The 21,001-nt window shown below is 32.8% G+C and overlaps 3 protein-coding genes and 1 non-coding gene across 4 annotated transcripts; 3 read left to right on the top strand and 1 right to left on the bottom strand.

Moving 5' to 3' along the window:
• On the top strand, nucleotides 1–6,968 carry Tsp42Eh (Tetraspanin 42Eh). Its single transcript, XM_014247354.3, has 5 exons — nucleotides 1–494; nucleotides 4,833–5,015; nucleotides 6,032–6,199; nucleotides 6,332–6,529; nucleotides 6,593–6,968. Exons 1-5 carry the CDS (start codon nucleotides 432–434, stop codon nucleotides 6,668–6,670), a joined length of 690 nt encoding a protein of 229 aa, XP_014102829.1. The 5' UTR covers nucleotides 1–431; the 3' UTR covers nucleotides 6,671–6,968.
• Nucleotides 5,214–5,286, bottom strand: TRNAR-UCU (transfer RNA arginine (anticodon UCU)). Its single transcript has one exon. It is a non-coding gene; the product is annotated as a tRNA-Arg (tRNA).
• A 4,054-nt stretch (nucleotides 6,969–11,022) lies between the features above and the next one.
• On the top strand, nucleotides 11,023–14,158 carry Tsp42Ei (Tetraspanin 42Ei). The gene is made up of 6 exons (XM_014247317.3): nucleotides 11,023–11,306; nucleotides 11,409–11,475; nucleotides 13,031–13,213; nucleotides 13,313–13,477; nucleotides 13,609–13,806; nucleotides 13,882–14,158. Exons 2-6 carry the CDS (start codon nucleotides 11,416–11,418, stop codon nucleotides 13,957–13,959), a joined length of 684 nt encoding a protein of 227 aa, XP_014102792.2. The 5' UTR covers nucleotides 11,023–11,306; nucleotides 11,409–11,415; the 3' UTR covers nucleotides 13,960–14,158.
• Nucleotides 14,159–16,116: 1,958 nt separating this feature from the next.
• LOC106627263 (23 kDa integral membrane protein) lies at nucleotides 16,117–20,230 on the top strand. The gene is made up of 6 exons (XM_014247329.3): nucleotides 16,117–16,227; nucleotides 17,062–17,153; nucleotides 19,033–19,194; nucleotides 19,306–19,467; nucleotides 19,530–19,730; nucleotides 19,964–20,230. The coding sequence occupies exons 2-6, from the start codon at nucleotides 17,085–17,087 to the stop codon at nucleotides 20,048–20,050; spliced, it is 681 nt and encodes a 226-aa protein (XP_014102804.2). The 5' UTR covers nucleotides 16,117–16,227; nucleotides 17,062–17,084; the 3' UTR covers nucleotides 20,051–20,230.
• Nucleotides 20,231–21,001: the final 771 nt, after the last annotated feature.

Below are 21,001 nucleotides of genomic sequence, written 5' to 3'. Positions count from 1 at the left end.
GCAAAACAGAGCAGATCAGATGAGATCGTCAGGGCCACTTTGTCGTTTAGTTGCTGCTTATTGTCGATTCAGTTTAAAAAGCTACGTGAAAGAGCTTCGAAAGAGGCTGCGGATGCGCCGGTGACGATCGGTCTTTAGTACTACAAGAGCAGTGTCTTGTGAATTTTTTAGCGTAACGGAATTTGTTACAAGTAGAATCTATTGTGTAATTGTTTTTATTTTTAATTGTTGTGCCTACATACTTACATACATACATATGTATATGTAAAAAGTTAACAAGTAAATGAGAATAACAGTATTATTTTGACAGCAATAAGTGTTTTATTAATTTAAATAATATATATACGCACATACATCTATATATTATATAAACAATTTTATAAAAGACCGTTAGAGGCTGGATATAGAGAACAGCTGTTCAAGAAACGAAAATGATTCGCTGCACCAGGAAGCGCTTGAAAGTCACGTTATTCGTATTTAATGCGATATGTGCTGTAAGTATTGCGAAAATTCAACAAAATATTGTGAAATAAAAACTAAGGTTCCATATATGATCCGATCTGAAATTTTTTTTGGAAATTGTATTCTTACTTTGTATAATAATAGATGCCAAATTTCATAAAGATATCTCTTGAAATAAAAAGGCTTTCCATACTGGGTCTTGAGTTTGTATGGCAACTATAGGCTATAGTGGTCCGATCTAATACTTCTGCAGAGATCATACCGTTGTTTTGGACAATAGTCTATGGTAAATTTTGTGAAGATATCTCGTCAAATGAAATACTTTTCCATACAAGAATTTGATACCGATCGTTCAGTTTGTATGGCAGCTATATACTATAGTAGTCCGATATTGGCGGTTCCGACAAGCGAGCATCTTTTTGAAAAAAGGGCTTGTACAAAATTTTAGATAGATACCTTAAAAACGAGTAATTGGTTCGCATATATACAGATGAACAGACGGACTTTAGGGAAAATAATAATTTTTGAATTTACTTTCAGAATCAACTTACATTATGTTAACCGTAGTCAGATTACTTATACTATATCTTACATATGGAGCACTAATACGGTATAAAGTCAACCGGAGGAACATATACCATTATATTAATATAAGGGGATATGAGAATATATGGACCCATTTCAATAAGTTTTCAAACAGAATTATCCTATGTCAGGGCCATGTTTGTATGTAATCCCAAGGGAGCTGATAGGATTAAAAATAGAAATTTAAAGGAAATAGTGTAGTGGCGATTTATTAATTAGTAGTTAGTGAGATGCGAAATTCCAACACTATGCACATGTTTGCAATATAAAGTTTCGTTACTTTTTAAAATGCTAAAGGTTTATGCGATCCGCCGGGTGATATAAGCAACCATTAAAAATAAAATGTGAAAAAATAAAATACTAAGCAACAAATAAAGCATAAAAATAAATTTAAACAAGTAAGGAAGGGCTAAGTTCGGATGTAACCGAACATTTTATACTCTCGCAAAGTCAAATAGTATACTCGTTTGAGATTTCTTTGTGGATTGACTGATATTTTCGGTAGAAGGTCAACTATAGGCAATGGGGTCCACATATTTAGTACTTAGGGGCTTAAACAGTTTTGGTTCGATTTAGACAATTTTTGGCCACAAGGTGGCATACTTTAATCGCATTATTCACGCAAAGTTTTATCCCGATACAGTCATTGTTGCCTGATTTGCATAGTGGAAAGTGAAATAATCAGATGGAATTTAAAATGGTGTTATATGGAAAGTAGGCGTGGTTGTAGTCCGATTTCGCCCATTTTTGCACTGTGACATAGAAACATGAAAAGAACGTTATGCACCGAATTTGGTGAGCAGATCTCAAGATATGGGTTTTAGCCTAAAAGTGGGCTGTGCCACGCCCACTGTCTAATTTTGAACGCGGTTCCTATAAAGTCATCTCATACCATCCCAGAGATAAAATTTAATGACTCTGGCGTGTTTAGTGCTTGATTTATCGCGCTTTTAGTAGTTTTTAACAGTACCGTTATATGGGGAGTGGGCGGAGTTGCCACCCGATTTCAACTGTTTTCACACCGTCAATAGAAGTGCTAAAAACATTTGCTTCCAGTGAATTTTGTTAATATAGCATTAGCGGTTTAGGAGATATGCACATTAAACCTATTAGAGGCGGGACCACGCCCACGTTTTAAAAAAAAGTTTTAACTGCAGATGCCCCTTTCTAATGTGATCCTGTGTACCAAATAACAGTCTTGTATCTTATTGCGGAGCTTAGTTATGGCAAGTTATTTGTTTTTGATTAATGGCGTTTTGTGGGCGTGGCAGTGGTCCGATTACGCCCATCTGCAATACCAACCGTCTCACGGTACCAAGAAACATGTCTACCAAGTTTCATAAAGATATCTCAATTTTTACTCAAGTTGGAGCTTGCACGGACGGACGGACGGACGGACGGACAGACAGTCACCCGGATTTCAACTCGTCTCTTCATCCTGATCATTTATATATATATAACCCTATATCTAACTCGATTAGTTTTAGGTGATACAAACAACCGTTAGGTGAACAAAACTATTATACTCTGTATCAACAGGTTGCGAGAGTATAAAAAAGGTTAATATTAAGTCAATTGTGTACATCTTGTTCATTGGCTAAAAATTGCATTTAATTCACTTAATTAATTTCTAAAATTCTTATATTCTCTTTCACCTAATTACGTCTCTTCAATGAGACACATTTTCACTTTTCCGTTATTTACCTTGGCAATTTAGCGCATTGCTTGCAGACGTTGATGACAAAAATTAGTCATATTGTGTGCGACTATTTAAAAATAAACTGCAAAGTTTGACCGTTCTTTACGCTTTTCTCATTTTTAATGCAATCAGCCACAAACACATACATACATACTATACTATATGTATGTGAGGTTTTTTGTTGTTTTTTAAGTTTCATTTCTTGTTTTGTTAAACATTTCATTTTTATTTTTTTGTTTTGTTGTCATTTCAAATTTCTGTTTGCACTTTCTTTTCTTCCTTCTGCATCGCAAGCGTATATAAGCAATATTTGAAAAACCGTTTGTGAAAACAGTTGTGCAAACTTTTTGAAGTTTGAGCGTTTTTGAGCTTTCAACAAAGCTTTCAAAATAAAAATTGTGTACAGTAGTGGCAAATGTTATTGGGATTTGTGAAACTGTTATTTTCAAAAATAAATGCGTGTGTGGGTACAACTTAATTGGCTATAGAAAATCGTAGCCACATGTTCATAATCACACAGGTGGGTTACAGGTGGTTGTAGGTGTTGAGAAGTAATGCTTTAGTATACTTGATCGACAATCGAAAGCGAACAAAACAAAATACTTTTTCCGAAGTTTATTTGGACCTTAAGGCCAGGTTAGCAGGTCGATCCAAAAGAAGATCCCATTTAGACAGCTGAGAACGCCGGTCCAATGTCATACCTAAATATGCCAGAAATTTATTGAGGTGGCTTATATTAATTCCGGCTTTAGCCTTGGGAAATCTGGACAATAAAGGAGAAGTGCGTTTCTACCTCACCTGCTTCCATATAACTTTGACAGTTAGCGTCCGACAAGATTTCCAGTCTTACCTTTCCTAATAGGGCCTCCTTAAATTCGAAAGAATTCACTGTCTTTTTTTCTTGCATTTACTGTCTGCCGTTCAACATTCATCAAAACAGAAGCTAGTGACCAAGTGAAGTTGGGAAATTCACTGAAGACTGAATTTATAAAAAGAGTTAATCGGTCCTTATGTAAGACTGTCTACTGTGGCATCCACACGAGATAGAAAATTCCATTAGTTCACACCTTGGGCTCCTAGGAAAGCATACAATTAGTCAACTTTTATGGCATTTCATTAGAAGACTAGAATCTGTAAACATGATCTTGAAACTTAAATGTAAGTCTTTGTGAACCGATTTAACGACGGCTTGCGCATTATTGAGACATTAAACACGACTACGTCGAGAGATTTTTTAAAGTTAATGCACAGCTGAAATGAGGTTGATTCCTATAATTTACCTTGCCGAACTTTTTCACTGAAACTCCGTATGGCAAGATGAAGAAGGACCTGGAGGAGCAGGTAGTAATCACTTTTTGAAATTTGACAACAGATTAATGTTCAAGATTACAGTGCCCCTGTAGGAACTGTTATAGGAGAACAAGACCATATTCAAGAAAATATGATTTCCTAGAGCCCTTGTGGGGATCGAACCCGCGACCTTTGGATTAGAAGTCCAATGTGCTATCCACTGAATCCAAGAAGCGCCGACACATCAGTTCTGGATCTTTTGGTACGAGTCTAGCATTGACACGCTTCACACCCAAAACATTAATCAAAATGTGTTGAGTCGATCCATAAGATCGCATTTCGCATGTTTTCGTTGACTTCACGATCTTTACTGAATGCGTTGTGCAACTCAAACACTACAATAATTGACAACTGAAGATCAAACTTCACAAGAATATAAAAAGGTTATACCAATCTAAGATATTTTTTTATGGATTTGGTTAATACGCGCATTTTAAATGAGCTTGACTAGACTCAAATTTATTGGATGGTAAAATAGCTATTAGGAAGCTGTATTTGGAAGTATTTTTATCTTCTTTTTTACTCGTTCTTTAAATCACAGCATTTTTCTTGTTTCACTATGTACTCTCCCTAAATATTTTATTATCAACAAGTAATATGGAGTTTATAGCTTGTTTAGGGATTTGCTTCAGCTCCTGTATTAATATTAAAAAACTGCAAAGAATATTACGAGCTTAAATATAATATTAGTTCGAGAAATTTCAATTTCTTTCTTATTCTTTCTCTTTATTTTTAGATCATGGGTGTAACTCTAATGTGGTTTGGAGCTTGGCTACATAGTAATATTGGAGAAATTGATGTGGATAATAGTGAAACCCTTGTTGCCATAGTAATTGTACTACTGGGAGCAGTGTTACTGGTGATGGCGGTCTTTGGCTGTGCTGCAACTTATATGGAGTCTAAAAGCATGTTGATAAGTGTAAGTTATGATCCATTATGTAAGTATATAAATTATACATATGTATATTGATTTGAAAAAGCTTGAGGAATATTTTGAGATGACTTGAATTCTGAATTGGTTTCAACACAGTTAAAAACCTCGAATTTCGAATGCTACAACTCGTAGACGACTAATTCAAATGCTAACGTACTGTTAAGGGCAAAATAGAACTTTCTAGAGCCCTTGCGGGGATCGAACCCGCGACCTTTGGATTAGAAGTCCAATGTGCTATCCACTGCACCAAAGGGCCGCTTAATTAAAGCTTATAACTGTATATATCAAAATAAAGTACAACTATAAAACAGTTACATTTAATTGTTTAAATAGTTGTACCGAAATAATTCTAACGTATGTGACTGCTTATACAGGTGTCTTAGTCTTTTTCACATAAGTTCCTAGTTCACTAATTTTAAACTCAGTAACATCAGCTGAATGCATTTAGAACATAAAATTCGTTTTGAGTAAATTATGAAATTTTTGGCCCAAAAGAGCATCAGTATCACAGCGCCAAGAATATTATTTATCGTTCACCATACTTTAATAAATATTTAGTTAACCTTCTTTTCCACATTCTTCGGGCCCTTTAAAGTTTAAGCCGCATCACTAGAGCAGTCGGAAATATACTTGCAGATTTGATATTGTCTGCTTAGGGGCAATTGTCATTAATTTTTAGGATTACTGCTACAGTTCTACGTTAATTCTAAATCCGTTTCTGCAACCGGAATGTTCAAAATCAACGACGACACCTCAATATAACCTCAAAGTACTTTTGAATCGTTAAAAGTCATCACTCATACTCTTAAAGTCTCTGTAAAATGCCTTTTTATTCGAAAATTAGAAAAAATCGGTAGTTACCTGCTTTCAAAAGAAAACTAATGAAGCTAAAAAGAGCAGAGTTTCAATTTTCGAGTAAACTTAGCATATTTGCAAAGCAATATAACAGATAAATATTATAACAAAAAAAAAAAATTAAATAATCTCTATTTTCTTTTCAGTATGCTGTTATTTTAGTCATTTTGCTGGTTATACAAATATTTCTCGTGAGCATCAGCTACACGGCAACTAGTGGCAGCCTTTCAAGTGGTTTACAGCGCGGTTTCGATGAACTCTGGGATAAGCGAAATACGAATAAAAATACAACATTGTCTTTTTATGAAGAGTGGGTAAGATTTATAAGTGATTTATTACCCACAAATATTATATACTCATTTCACATACCTAGAAAACAGCATCCTGTAACCCAAATATTTATCTACTTTCGCTCTACTAAAATATTATTAATTTCCTACTTACAGCTCCAGTGCTGCGGCAAGAGCAGCGCCAATGACTATTTTCTCATGGACAAAGTTCCGCCGCCCAGCTGTTGTCGCTACCAGGACTGTACGAACGTTCTAAATCTCTATGTGGATGGTTGTGAGAAGAAATTCGGCGAATATTTGACTGAGAAGACGAGCAGCTTTAACACTATTAGCTGGTGTTTGATTATCACGGAGGTAAGCTTTCTCAAACTTGTATAGAGGAGTGCGATAACTTTAATAAAATGGTATTTTTTGCAGTTAATTGGCTCCGTCTTTGCTTGCATTTTGCTTGATAGCATCCGAAATTATCGCGATCGCATTCGTTTCTACAACTGAGGAGGGTGCGGAGAGTTAAATACAAAATGCAAATACCTCGTTCCTTTGCACTACATAGTATTGTTACACACACATATATACATATGTTGAATTGATATATTATTAATATAAATTAGGAGAAATATTGTAAATTATTAGTCAATTATTATTATGCAAGCTAAACCTAGACCTTAAAAAATTTAGTTACGTTCTTATATAATTTTTATAAAAAAATATATTGTTGTTTAATTGTAAGTAACACAATTTATGGTAACCTTGAAGTAAAATAAACTCGAATGCAAAAATTTTTATTTATGAATTTTGACTATATTATTATTTTTTAAACAATCTAAATACTAATTTTATGACATGAAACACATATTTATCAAAAGAATGAGCAATTGAGAAGCAATTGAATTTATTTTAAAAACTATGTTTAAATGAAAAATTTTCAACAGGTGGCAGGTTAGGTAAAATTGATGAATCCCACTAGAACAGATATTCGTTCTTTGAGTTACCCATAAACTTCTAAAAGTGGAACACCAGATTTTCATAGATCAACAAAGCATTATAAGCTTACCACAGATTTATTTATGCGGTCAATAGCAATTTCTCCAAAGGTGTGGTTACCGAGGTATTTTAATCTCAGTCTGGCAAAAGCTCGGCAATAGGGAAGAAAGTGGAAAGTTGATTCCCTGTCTTCGCCCATATAGCTTTGGCATAGAGCGACGACAGAATATTTAGCCACACCGCGTTTGAACCTATTGTATAGTCCAATCAGAACATCTGCAATTGTGGCAAGATTGACTTTGCTAAAAGAGGCTAAGTGGTTTACTGTGGGCCAGAAGGATCTTGCAGTGACACAAGTTCTGGTAATTGACCAGCGCTTGCTGAGCCCACTGGCGATACAAGGGTTCAACGCTAGAACACAAGAAGATATCGGAAAACCGACAAGTATCCAATCGCAACAGGTGACAACTCTCGGAAATATTATATCCTATTAAAATCCTTCATAAACATTTGTAGTTAAATACTCATATTATAATATTATTTTTATTTATTTTCAATATTTCAAACAGGTGGCAACTCTTCGAAAAAAGCAAATCTATAAAAATCTTTTCAAAACATGTTTAGTTTGATACTAGTACTATAATATTTTATTTCTTTTAAACTTTTCAAACAGGTGGCAACTCTTATAAAAAAAAAACCAAATAAAAACTGGTTACCTTATATAGGAATCCCACTCGAATAAATGCGGCATAAGCCCAGCATTGAGGCCATAAATCGCTAAAGAAACTAAAGGCCTATACATATCTCTTAAGTATGAAAAGATCGAGACATGTTTGCATTTAGGGGTTGTATCCTCTTGTGAGTTTCAAAAAAATTTCTAATGTATATATGTATATTTGAAAATTTTCTCCGAAACTGATCGACTTGAAATTTTCAGGTAATGTGTATATCTAAGATGGATTCAAGGATTACAAGAATCAAATGATTACAAATTTTCATATTAATATTGTTTTTTTTTTATTACACACGGAAGTGTAAATCTTTTCAGAAAAAACTATGTTTTTTTGGTGAAGCCGCCAATTTGTCAAAAACCAGAATTTTGACTAGGTTTTCGATCATTTCCAGTATTTATCTTATTACAGTACAAATGATGAAAACTATTTCATTGAATTTTGCGCAGAATGTAAGATTTCAGAGCTTAAACCAATTTAGGTGGCAAGGAAAATTATCAATTACAAGCTTAATATCCAACGCATACGCCACGACGTATACGCAATCTTTCATATCAGCAACATGGAATATTATTTCGAATTGTCTTTGGCATAAATACCGTAGACAATTGTGCTCTGAACTAGCTTCAAACATACGATGTTTTAGAACACCATTGAACAGCGTTGGAATCGAAAAGATTGTCCTTAGATTCGATGTCTTTATGTGCAAGAGATCCTGCGACTTCCGATTAATTATGAACTAGTCTACTTGAGGTCTATCCACTTTGAATTTAATTGATAACTACTGTAAAAGCATCCCAAAATATTTCACTCTTTCACAGTTACTGAAGAATTTCGATCATCTGACAATCCAGCCAAAAAATTCATCGCGTTCCCATTACGTAGACCCTAGTTTATTTGATCGAAAGATTTAGAAATTATGATTCATGTATTTTGCTTGCCGCCTTTTTGGCACAGATACGAAAATCGCTTTACAGACGCAACGCATCTAGTGTTTGATTTATGACTAAACTTAACTACAATGTATATGCTGAAAATTGACCATGAAAATCAACCCGTTCGACAAGTGAATGTAAACGAAAAACATGGAAATACAGTCCCACGCAATAAAAAAATAACAAAAACTAAATAAAAATAAGAATACAAAGAAAATTAAGTAAACAGAATAAGCATAAAAATCGAAAAAAAAACAATAAAAAAAATCATAAATACAAATTAATGCGTACGAATTAAAAAAATTGGTATAAAAGCCATAAAAAGTAAAACTGGAAATGCAAATTGAAGGAACAATCACGAGAGTGAGAAGAAGAGAGAGTCAACGAGAGCAAGCGATAAATAAATCAATGCGCGAGTAGCAAACTTATTGTTGTTCTACATTGTCACGGGATTTTAGCAATCTTTCGAAATGAGAACAAATTTAAAGACTGCAACTAAAAGCGTAATGCAGCAAAAATATGTCACAAATGAGAGCTAGTAGAACACGAAACAAGAAAAAACAACAATAAAATCAGCTAAATACAGTAAGCTAACACAAGTAGCAGCTAACAGATGAGAAGCGTCAATAGCCAGCGACAACCACATTATTAAATAAAAGCCTCAACCAGTCAAAAATGAAGTTGATCACCAACAATTGCAAACAGCTAACGGATGAGCAGTAAAAGTGAATTGTGCACGCTGAGCGAGATCAACACGACCTCGCCGCCCGCTCACCGCACTACCGCTGCCAGCAGCAAAACAATTATATATAGAGTGGCGCTTAAGGCTATGAGCACAGTGAAATTCGGTAGCGCAGAAAATAAATAATAAATAAATAGAAAAAAAAATTAATAAAAACGAAAAAAGAGAATTTATTTATATGTTTCTGCAATAAAAAATAATATAATATACATACATGTGTCAATATAAATTTAATTTTCAAAAGTTTATACTAATTAAAAAATAAGACTGTTGAAATTTAAATTTTTTTTTAGAAAATTTGTAATGAAATTGAATTTAAATTTTATTTCATGATATTAGAAATATTTTTTCTAAATATATTTATATGCGCAATTAAAATAAAATTTTTTTGTTTGGAAAATTTTTAAAGAATATTTTGTTTTAAGTTTTGTTTTCATAATATGATGAATACTTTTAGTAAATTATTATTTGGACTAGTAAAATTTAATATTTTTGATTGGAAAATTTTGAGTGTTTTTTAAAAAAAATTTAAAGGAAATTTAGTTTTTGTTTCCATAAGGAATACGTTTTTCTAAATATTTATATGGACTATTAAAATTTAATTTTCTTAAATTGGAAAATTTTTAAATTTTGTTAAAAAAATTTTTAAGAGAAAGGTAATTTTAATTTCTTTTAATAATATTAGGAATATTTTTTCCAATTCGCATATGAATACAAGTAGATTTTTGAAATTTAATTTTTTTTTTTAATTGGGAAATTCCGAATTTTTTTTTAAGAAAAACAGAATGCGAATTAAAATGTTACTTAAATTTTTATTTTCATGATATTAGGAACATTTTTTCTAAATAATTACCATATATGGACTATTGAAATTAAATATTTTTAAAATTGAAAAATTTCGAAATTTTGTTTAGAAAATTTTTAAGGAAAAGGTTATTTGATTTTTTTTTTATAACGTTAGGAACATTTTTTCTAAGTATTTTTAGGGAAACATTTTTTAATGAAAACGTATTTTTAATTATTTTTTGTTTACTTTTATATTATTATTAATATACAATATAATTGCTAATAAATAGTACTATACTAGTACTATGTAAAGAAATACAAAATTTTCAACCTAAAGCTGCTTTAAAAAATGTTTAAATTTCATTTTTCATCAGCAATTTATTTTCTTTCGTTCTACGCTCTCACCTCACTCTTTATTGATCTCTTTCTACCGTTCCACGCTCTGATCACTGCTGCACTATGCACATAGCCTTAACCAAACAACTCATTTGCGTCGCATGATCTCCCCCACCAAGTGAATGTGCCCACACACAATTATACATACATACATACACATATGCACACGGGCATGAGCGTTTCAAAATAAAAATATTGTTAAAGTATAAAATTCTATAGATTTCCATATAATATAGAATAAGTATGTGGGATTTTTGTTAAATTTTAGATGCAGTGTTTTTAGTCAGTTTACGAACGCGCGCTGAGACCGGTGCAGTGATTGAGGCGAGTGGTGAGTGGCGAAGGGTTAATGAAATTTTTTCTATAAAAAAAAGTTGTAAAAAACGTGTGAAATCACTTGCTTAAGCTATTTTACACATATTTAATTTTCACTTGTAAACTTGCAACATAACATAATTGCCGTCATTTCGGAAAAGCGCGAAATTTACCACAAGTGTGCGAAAAGTTTTAGGCTTCGTAAGTTGTTTTACCATTTTTGTCTTGGCAAACCATCAAAAGTGAGTTGATACGGTTACATCAGCAGCTGAATGAAATATATTGGAATTCTACTAAATTAACGGCAAATATTTTTAATAAAAAAAAAAACATAATTTTAAAAGCTGCACAATGGGCTTAGGTAAAACTACAACAAAGCATTTGTTGTTGTTGCTAAATTTCATATTTACGGTGAGTAATAGTTAAAGTATTATTTTAATTTTAATTTTTTTTTGTATGGCCTTAACTGCAGTGGCGAGTAATACAACAAGTACGACGCATGCATTTATAAGTATCAAATATTCGCGTACCTTGCTGGAAAATTTTGGATAAAGTTGGTTTTAGTTGACACGTTAGAAAGGTTTGCGTGGACAAGAAACAAACAGAAATCGATTGAATTTCTGAATAATTTTTAATATATGAATAGCGTAGCTTTTAGTGGGTTTAGGTATTTCTCACATCAGTGAACTCTTTAAGAAAGTTATTTAATCGGATAAGTTAAGTAAAATCCTGCAGCATTGATAATGAATTCGAATGAATAGATACAGCCCAAGACTTTGCTAGCGCTGAGAAACTGTCCTTTTTTTAATATTAATTGCATTTGCTGCAACCCTGGTAGCTTAAGATATTAAATTAATTAATTTCAAAAGTAACGAAGAATGCAAAATTAATTTAACGATATGTATCATTTTATAATTTTTTTTACTATTTTGATAACTACGCTAATAAGTATAAGTTATTATCATGTCACAGAGGCAGAGACCGTTTATCACAAAGATACTGCCTTGGTATTTCCGCCAGAGTAATTAGATTTTCTGCAGGGATTGTTGAGGTTTATAATATATGAAGGTGTTTATAACAAATTATTTTTTGCTTTTTGCATCATTAGCGCATTGTTGCCTTTGCCTTTGTTGTAAACACCTGTCTCTAACCATATTTTAGCATATTCTTGGCAGCCAATAGGGGTTTCAATCTAGTATTCATTCCAAACAACATAAAAAAGATGTTGGAGTTTAAAACTCAACATTAAGAGTCGTAGAACCGACTGCCGAAAAGAAAATTAGACCCATCGTATCCTCTTGACTGCCAATTAAGCATATTTTCTCATGTTTGCAATCTGACCGCCCTAGGCTCGTTATTTGAGTGGGGACATATCAATTTCCAACTCAAAACTAAATCGAAACCCAGTTTTGCCGAGGGAAATGCATTTTTTATAAGACTGTTTCAGAGACATTATTGGAATTTCTATAGAATTTTCAGCCTCGTAAAGGTATCTGTCGCAAAAGAATATGTTTTATGAGCTGTATTTCAGGAGCTATTGTAAATAATGCTACCTATTGAGGTCCAGTGCAAAATCAGTCTCTTGACATTTATTTAATTTGTAACTTTAAAGCCATTTACATAAATACAAAATAGTTTACACACATATACATATATTGACCAGATGCTTTATGCGAGTCGTCCATCTACCTACAGTATATGGAAAATTGGTTTAAGCGTTGGCATGCTTGTGTTGGCACAAAAGGAGCCTGATTTGAATGCGATAATAAAGATTTGTATTGAAATATATGAAAATGTAGTTTTTTTTTTGTCAGTCCGGGTCAAATATGATCACATGGTATACACATATACATTTATATTTTTTTGTTAAAATTTAAGTTTCTTTTTCTCACACTCTGTATTTAACTAATCATACGAGTATATTTGTTATTAAGCAAATTGAACAATAACTCCAATTATTTTTCAGCTGCTTGGCATTGTTGTAATCGCATTTGGCATATTCGTACTGGTCAGCGCGGCCAACAACAACATCGATCATGGTGAGAATTTAGCCGGTGGACTCATAATTACGCTGGGTATTATAATTGTGGTGATTTCAATATTCGGTTGCTTGGCGGCGATACACGAGTCACGCAGGAAATTGATTGCTGTAAGTACCGTAAATAAACAAAGTGCACCTCACGAGGGTGTATTTATATAGAAATGCAAATCAAGTAATTATGTTTGTAATGCCTCCACACCCGCACAGTACATCATCAGCTTAATAGTGTTGATACTTTTGCAACTCATTTTGGCTGCGATGGCCTCACAAGGCACCAAGGATGGGCTGGCGGGCAGCGTGCACGACGGCTTCGAGGAGCTGTGGGAATACGAGTTGAAAGAGCCCGGCGCTTTGGCCTACTACGAGAATTGGGTATGTATACACACATATACGCAGATGCATACCGAGACGAAAAATAGTAGTTTATTTCATTTACTTCACTTTTTCGCATTAATCAAAATTAATTTCCAATTATTATTATTATTTTTTTGTTGTTGTTGTAGCTGCACTGCTGTGGGGTCAACAACACCGACGACTATCATCGCATCCAACACGACATACCGCGCACATGTTGCAAGGACCGCAACTGCCAAATCGTCGATAACATCTACAAGGAGGGCTGTCAGTCGAAGTTTGAGGAGTACCTGTCGGGCAAGATGCTCATGTTCGGTGTGGTCAGTTGGATTTTGATTATTGGCGAGGTGAGTGGTAGCGGCGAGGATTATGTCTCAATTTTTTTTTCTTAAATATTCGAGTTTATCTGTGGTATTTTGCAGATCATTGGCGCCGTGTTGGCTTGGATGTTGTACAGTAGTGTGAAAAACGAAAGCAGAAGAAATCTACGATGGATGTAGTACATTTCAGGAATTTCAAATCCAATTTTTTGTTCAATCGAGTGTAGTTTTTTAAGTGAGTTGCAATATTTATACTTAAATCGTGTTTACCGCACATAACGACTGTACCTAATGTTATTTTTTATTATTCAAAATTAAATTAAATTATTATATTACAACTAATTAGTCAAACGGTGAAAATAAAAATATTTAATTCCAATTGGAACTTTTTTATTTGCTGTGTAAAAATATACGTGGCGATAATAACAGGTTGTAAAATTTTGTAAATGACATAGTGATCCATAGAGTAATTGCTACTTTATATTTATAAAAAAAAAATTTGTAAATTATAACAATAAAAAAATTTTTCAGCACATCACAAATTGTTTGAAAAAAAATATTTAAGAGAACTGATGTCATTCATGTCACTGGCTCGGCTAATTTTGTATTTGGGCCTTAAGTTAACTCAATTTACCACAATTTTTTTTCGGCTCCATATAACTGAAGACTTACTTGATATAAGGACCCAAATCATTAATGAATTATAAGTAAACTTGATTACAGTAAATATAAAATATAATAACTTCGAGGAGCTCAAGTCCACAATTGCTATTTAGGTCCACAAAAAATCATGTATCAAGCAACTTACCATTACCTGTAAGGATGTTAGTGCTAATATTCTTAAAGGAAAGTGCACTCAATTGTCAAATAATGAGGTTGATTTGGATTCTGTAAGATAACGTTCGATTGTCCCACAGTTACCGCTTTTAGTTAGTTTAGTTTTTTGTCAGGTGGGAGGTTAAATAATAAAATAAAGGAATTTTGGGGGACCAATCTTTCTATGTTTTCTATGAAATTTTTAATAGTGATATATGTAGTATAGAATACCATCTGATCAAATTGACCCGGTTTGATTATAAAATTATATTTTAGCGTACTTTAATATAAATCTTTACTATCGCTTTTAAAATAGGCTTCTGAGCTAATACTAACATGCCAACGTTTAATCCAATTTTCCATATTGAGATGTTGAGATCCTCTGATGCCAACACGACGATTTTCAAGCACAGTTTCTACAATTTTCGATGTTATCGCCATTATCAGAGATAGATGGATGACTCGCGTGAGGCAAGTTTTCGATGACTTCACGAACTTTACTGAATGCTTTCTGTATTTATGTGACGTAAAAGCATAATCAGGCGATTTTCTCTCTGATTAATTTTGCAATCTTTTTATACCGAATCTCTTCAATCTCATTTCTATAAAATAAGCTAACTAACTTCTATAATAACTAGCAGATTTATCAAACGTTTCGTACTTTACTTTTAGGGAAAGAAATAAATACAAGGAGTTATGCATTCTCTTATAACATGTCATTAGTTGTTTTGCGCAAAGTTCATCCATTCGGATTATATATACCTGCCCCATAAAGATATCATTAGCTCGAATAAGGATCTCATAAAATTGCCCCAGTCTTTTTCTGCTAATGGGGAAACTTAATTCAGCTAAAAGCCAGACTTAAGTTCTAGTTTTCTACAATACAATAACCCATGTATAAGAGAAAATATTTAGAATCTAAAGGTTTTTAGTTTTTCTGGAAAGAAACATTCTCTTTTTATTTTTTTTTAGCAAATTTACCGATCTTGAGTTTTAAACTTAATTTACTAATAAATTCAACCGACTCTCGACAAAAAATATCAAAACTCTGAGTACAGTTCTGAAATAACAAAATGTTTCAAATATATAATGAATATGATCAATATGTGATCTCATGAGAAAACAGTACATTTTTATATCAGCTGTAACCTCTCTGGAGTACCTCGAAAAACAATATTTTCAAACTGCACTGCAACAAAAAATTTTAATAACGAGATTCCAATTTTAGTGCTCGAAATACTTAAATATTGTGCATACAGAAGAAGATAAATTTCATAGCACAGTAATTTATTTTACTTACACATGTAAACAATTATATAGTATTTGTAAGTAAATAAATATGTGTGCATGTGTTTCGTTAAATGGGGAAACCGGCAAATGCGAGTGCCGAGTTGCGATATGTTGGTGGATATGTTTACACGCCGCATAGATTTGTTTCCGAATTGACTTTTCAGTCATTCGATTTTCCACGAGCTATGCTTTCTCTAGGTATTCTTCCGTGTTTGTATTTGAATTAATTTGCGTGAACATGCAATCCACCAGCAGTAGTCGTCAATGTGGCACGGACGCGATCATTTCGTGGCAAACGACTCACGTTGATGTGCAGTGCTCGATTTGATTTTTTATTCGGGGGTGTGTAAACAAATGAAAATTAGAAAATCTAACGGAAATGCAACCGTATTATAATTAACAGTTTTTTGTAACAAACATAAATATTTATTGAAAAGAAACTTAGAAAGAAATAATATAATAACATAGTAAATCTTGAAGGCAAAAAACAAATCAACTCGGCAGTAATCTAAAAATAAATAAAAAGTTGAGGCTAGTGACTTTTTTTATTGCAGAAACTTACATACATACACGTATGTACAAGGCCAAAACCAAAAAATCATTTAAAAAGACTGCGAGTAGAAAATTGCGTGCAGCAGCTTTTAGCTTTATTTTTAATGAATACTTTTTATTTCAGTTTTATTTTCATCATATTTTGAATATTTTATGCGAAAGAGCGTTCCTACTGCGTTGGTGAAACATAAAAATGAGCTATGAGTGGCATGAGAAGAAAACAAAACAATTAAAAAGTTGTGTAAATAAAACCAAAAACCCGAAAAGGGAAGAGAAATAAAGCCAAAAAAAAAATAAAAAATAAATGAATAGATAAACATAAATAATAGAAATGCTCAAAATAGAGAAACAAGTTCTAAAAGATAAATAATTAAATTACAATTAAAAAAATATAAATTATATTTAATTAATTTAAAAAAAAGTGAAGCCAAAATAACACATGTATACATATATTATCTGCCAAAAAAGTTTCTTAAATGACACTTAACAAACTTTTCAACACCTTTGTCTTCGAATACACTCATTAGAACGACAGGAACAAAATTTTGTGATTGAACAAACTGTTTAATTAGAATTAAGGTGTCCAATTATTTATCTAATAAAACATTTCTATTTGATTCACAGCTAAATAAAGTGTCAAAGGCAACATGAAAGTGCCCTTTTCGAAAGCCACGCTGTGGAAATATGTGTTCCTAATGATAAACTGTTTGATAACTGTGAGTATTGAAGAATTATAAAAAAAATTTAACAAAAACTAAACTTTAATACGCTTCACAGGTGCATTTCTTATAGCATAAAAGGCTATAAACGGATCTTTTTATTGATTTTGATCGGCCAGTTTATATGGCTATAATTTTTCTAGTTCGGTATCAACAATTTATTCAAATCAAAATAATTAAAATTGGAGAAGATATCTCGTAAAAAAAAATGTATTTACAGATTGTAGCATTGTCTCGGATAAAGATCCATGCCGAATTTCGCGAAGAACTATTGTCAAATAAAATAGTTTTTCAACTGAGCAAATACGCACGGGCAGACTGACGGTCATAGCTAAATCGACTCAGCTTGTCACGATGATCATTTATATAAATACTTTAAAGGGACTCCGACATTTTCTTTCTTCCATTATCGACATTAGTGACCCTAATCAAGATTGAAACAAGCAAAATCTAGCCTTTAAGATTTTTAAAAATTAAAAAATAAATAAAAAATCATTGCAAAAATCCTACACAACAGCGCCGTCTACCGCCTCTGATATAATATGTAAAATACTTAATTTTATTGGAAGTTGTAGCTTAAAAATGACTTTATATTCCAGTTAGAACTGTTTAAAGGTACATGTTTTAACAAAATTATACATAAAATTATTTGGAGAATATTCCATATCGATTGGAGCGAACGAATAAATTCTGAAAACTTAAAATAAAATAGGAATACGGGGAGGTCCAAATGCTTCGTTGCATATCAAGCTTTTCATGAGAAAATGCGCAACAAATCCTATAAGTTGTAGTGTGATTTTTCTCGTCAAATTAAGCCGCTTAGAAACATAGAGGTTAATCTCTCGTCGTTTGAGGCTGTTTTTTGAAATTCGCTGTCGTAAATTGTTTACTACTTCAGCCGATGGACAAATCACTCAACGAGAATTCTTCTGTAGTCATTGAAATATTATAATTTGGAGTCATTTACCTTCCAAGAAGAAACGATATTTTTCGCCAGATTAATGCAAAATTAATTTAATATAATTTAAAATATATTTTTTCAATTTATCATAGCTTTTACGCGTTTTCGAAACAATTATTTTCTTATTCACAATATTCATAACTACGTAAGCACATCTGATCTTTCATGGGTAGATCATTCAACCTCATAAAAATGTCACACATTTAGACATTTATTGAAACAAGGTGGAGCCCCAAATATGACGTTAAACAAAAACAAGAATACAGCAACATTAAAATTGCTTGAAAAATCTGAAATAAATATGTACTGTAATTAAATATTTGTAGCAGACAGTACCCGATCGTATTTCAATATTTTTTATTGCAGCTGCTTGCATGCATTTATTGCGTAGAATTTTGACCGAGACACAGAAAATACATGAACATATTAGTAAAACTGTACACATACTGTGTTTTTCGTTAGTTGTGAATTAAATTAACACAGATATATGAATTTAGTATTGAGTGTCTAACTGAAAACTCGTTGGTTGTTTTGATAAAAGTAAGAAATCGTTTAACTAATTACTAATAACAGTTTCCAACTGGCTTAGCGCTAATTTATTTCATGTATATTTCGACTCTTAAAATTTTGCCTCTTAAAACACTGCAATTTTCTCAAAATTATCAGAGGTCACTATTGTGAAATCTTAAAATGATGGAGCGAAGACTGTCGTAATCTCTACTCGTAGCATTGGTAGTAAAAGATATGTATGTACCGCAGTTATACGTCTTCGGAATCAGACCTTAAAGTAAGAATTCATTGATTTCTAAGACTAATTTTCGAGAGATTTTCTACTTCATAATAAACATTTGCAATTAGAATTTTCTAAAAAACTATTCTGTGCTTAAGAAAAAATTAATTTTATTTTAATTTCAGGCCTTCGACGTTCTACTCATCTCATGCGGCGTCGTTTCCCTAGGCGGTGCCGGCTCTTTAGCCGGTGCTTACACCGCAGCATCCATTGGGTTCCTAGCAATGTTCATCGCCTTTACGGGCGCCATGGCATCGGTGCGTCAGTCATTGATGCTATCTTGGGCGGTGAGTGAGTGGCAAGTCGGCAATCACACATAATTAACCGATAACTAAATTCATGACATATAATTATACCAATATAATTTTTTTGTTTGCGATTTTTGGTTAATTTCGCAGTACATAGTTACGACAGTGTTATGCATAGTTTTGGAAACGATTTGTATGATCGCATTTGGCATACTCAAAGATGACTTCTATTTAATGGCGGTCGAGCGTGTACAAAGCATTTGGGATGAACGACCAGAGACCCAGGAGGCATTGGACGAAATTCAAGAACAGGTCGCCAGCGACGAGTTCTTTCATAATATTATTTTTATCAAATCGATTTTATTTATTTGTAGCACCATTGCTGCGGACGCGACAGTCCACAGGATTATTTGCCTGACAAACAGCAAACTCTACCTGCGAGTTGTTGTCGCTGGGGCGATTGTTCGGAGGATAATAATATTTTCGCCAGAGGCTGTGTTGATGCGGCGACGAGCTTTTTTAACGAACAAAGTGACAATCTTATTCTGATTATTGTTGGACTGATTGCTGTTCAGGTAAAGTGCGAATTAGATAAGTACATAACTTCATAAAACCTGTTTAGACACTTTTTTTTTAAATATTTTCGTCAACATTTTTTAAACAAAAAAATAACGCTTTTTGAATAACTTTGAAGCAGTTATAGCAAGTATTTAACATTTTTTTATATTTTTTATTTACCCAAAACACGCAATAAAATTAATTCGCTAACACAATTTCTAAGTCAAAAAATATTTTTAAATCTTTTTAGGTATTTGGCGTGATTGCTGCCTACTACTTCACTCGTAGCATGGTAAATCTTAAGCAGAAGCGGGAACAAATCATTATTAATGAGTAATTAGCCAATTTTATACCACAATATGTCGCAAAAATTGGAAAATTTTGTGGAAATAGTATACTCTTTTGAATAAGATTGATGTGAAGGAATTGTGAATATTTAACTGAATAAAATATTTAAATTCGAATAATATAATAGATATAAAAATAATAAAATTGTTAAATGAAAAAATAAAAGAAACATTTTTTATTTTTAATCTCTCTTGCGGAAACTGAATAGTTTGATTCATAGCAGAGGTGCATTGATCTTTTTCACGAACTTCAACTTTTGCAAGACTGAGGTTAAAACATCTCGGTAGAGGTGAGAATTGAGGTTAAAAAGTCCACAAAGACCAACATATGTAGGCAAGCCATTTGAAAATGATTTCTCAACCCACACAAGGTTTACATATACTAGAAATGCAGCAAGATCTATTCTAGAGTTATTAAGTGTAACCGTAGAGGTTGGGAATTGGAAAAAAAGTATATATTTTGATTGATACTCTAAGAAAAGCAAAACTCTTCCGAAAAGCTATATAAAAGTAGATGAACCAAATTTTTATAAATCTATGCTTCAACCTAAAAATCAAATATAATTTGCAGTAAAGAAGCATATTTTCATAATTTAAAATGATTGTAAAGTTTAATAAAAAATTATGCTTTTAGCATTCTCAAAACCTTAAAAGTCACTGAAAACTTCAAGACTTGAAAACGGTTGATGTGAAGATGGAGCTTTAACGGTTTTACTCTCACATAGAACTTTTACAAACGCACAGCACTTCATACATCTTCCCATCGCAACATAAACGCAGTCAACAAGTTGCTTAACATTGTTGCCAGCAACATTTACACTTCGTGCACACACAAGGTGGCCACAGCGCGACCGTTGTTGCGGCACGAACGATTGATTACGAAAAGCGCACAGCGAGAGCGATCAAGCGCAGCGCCGGCGTTGTACAAATCCACACGAACA

The sequence above is a fragment of the Bactrocera oleae genome, chromosome 4 (genome assembly GCF_042242935.1).
Source record: "Bactrocera oleae isolate idBacOlea1 chromosome 4, idBacOlea1, whole genome shotgun sequence".
Taxonomy (NCBI): Eukaryota; Metazoa; Arthropoda; class Insecta; order Diptera; family Tephritidae; genus Bactrocera; species Bactrocera oleae.
Note: the sequence above shows the minus strand (reverse complement) of the source record. Positions and strands in the feature narration are given on the sequence as shown.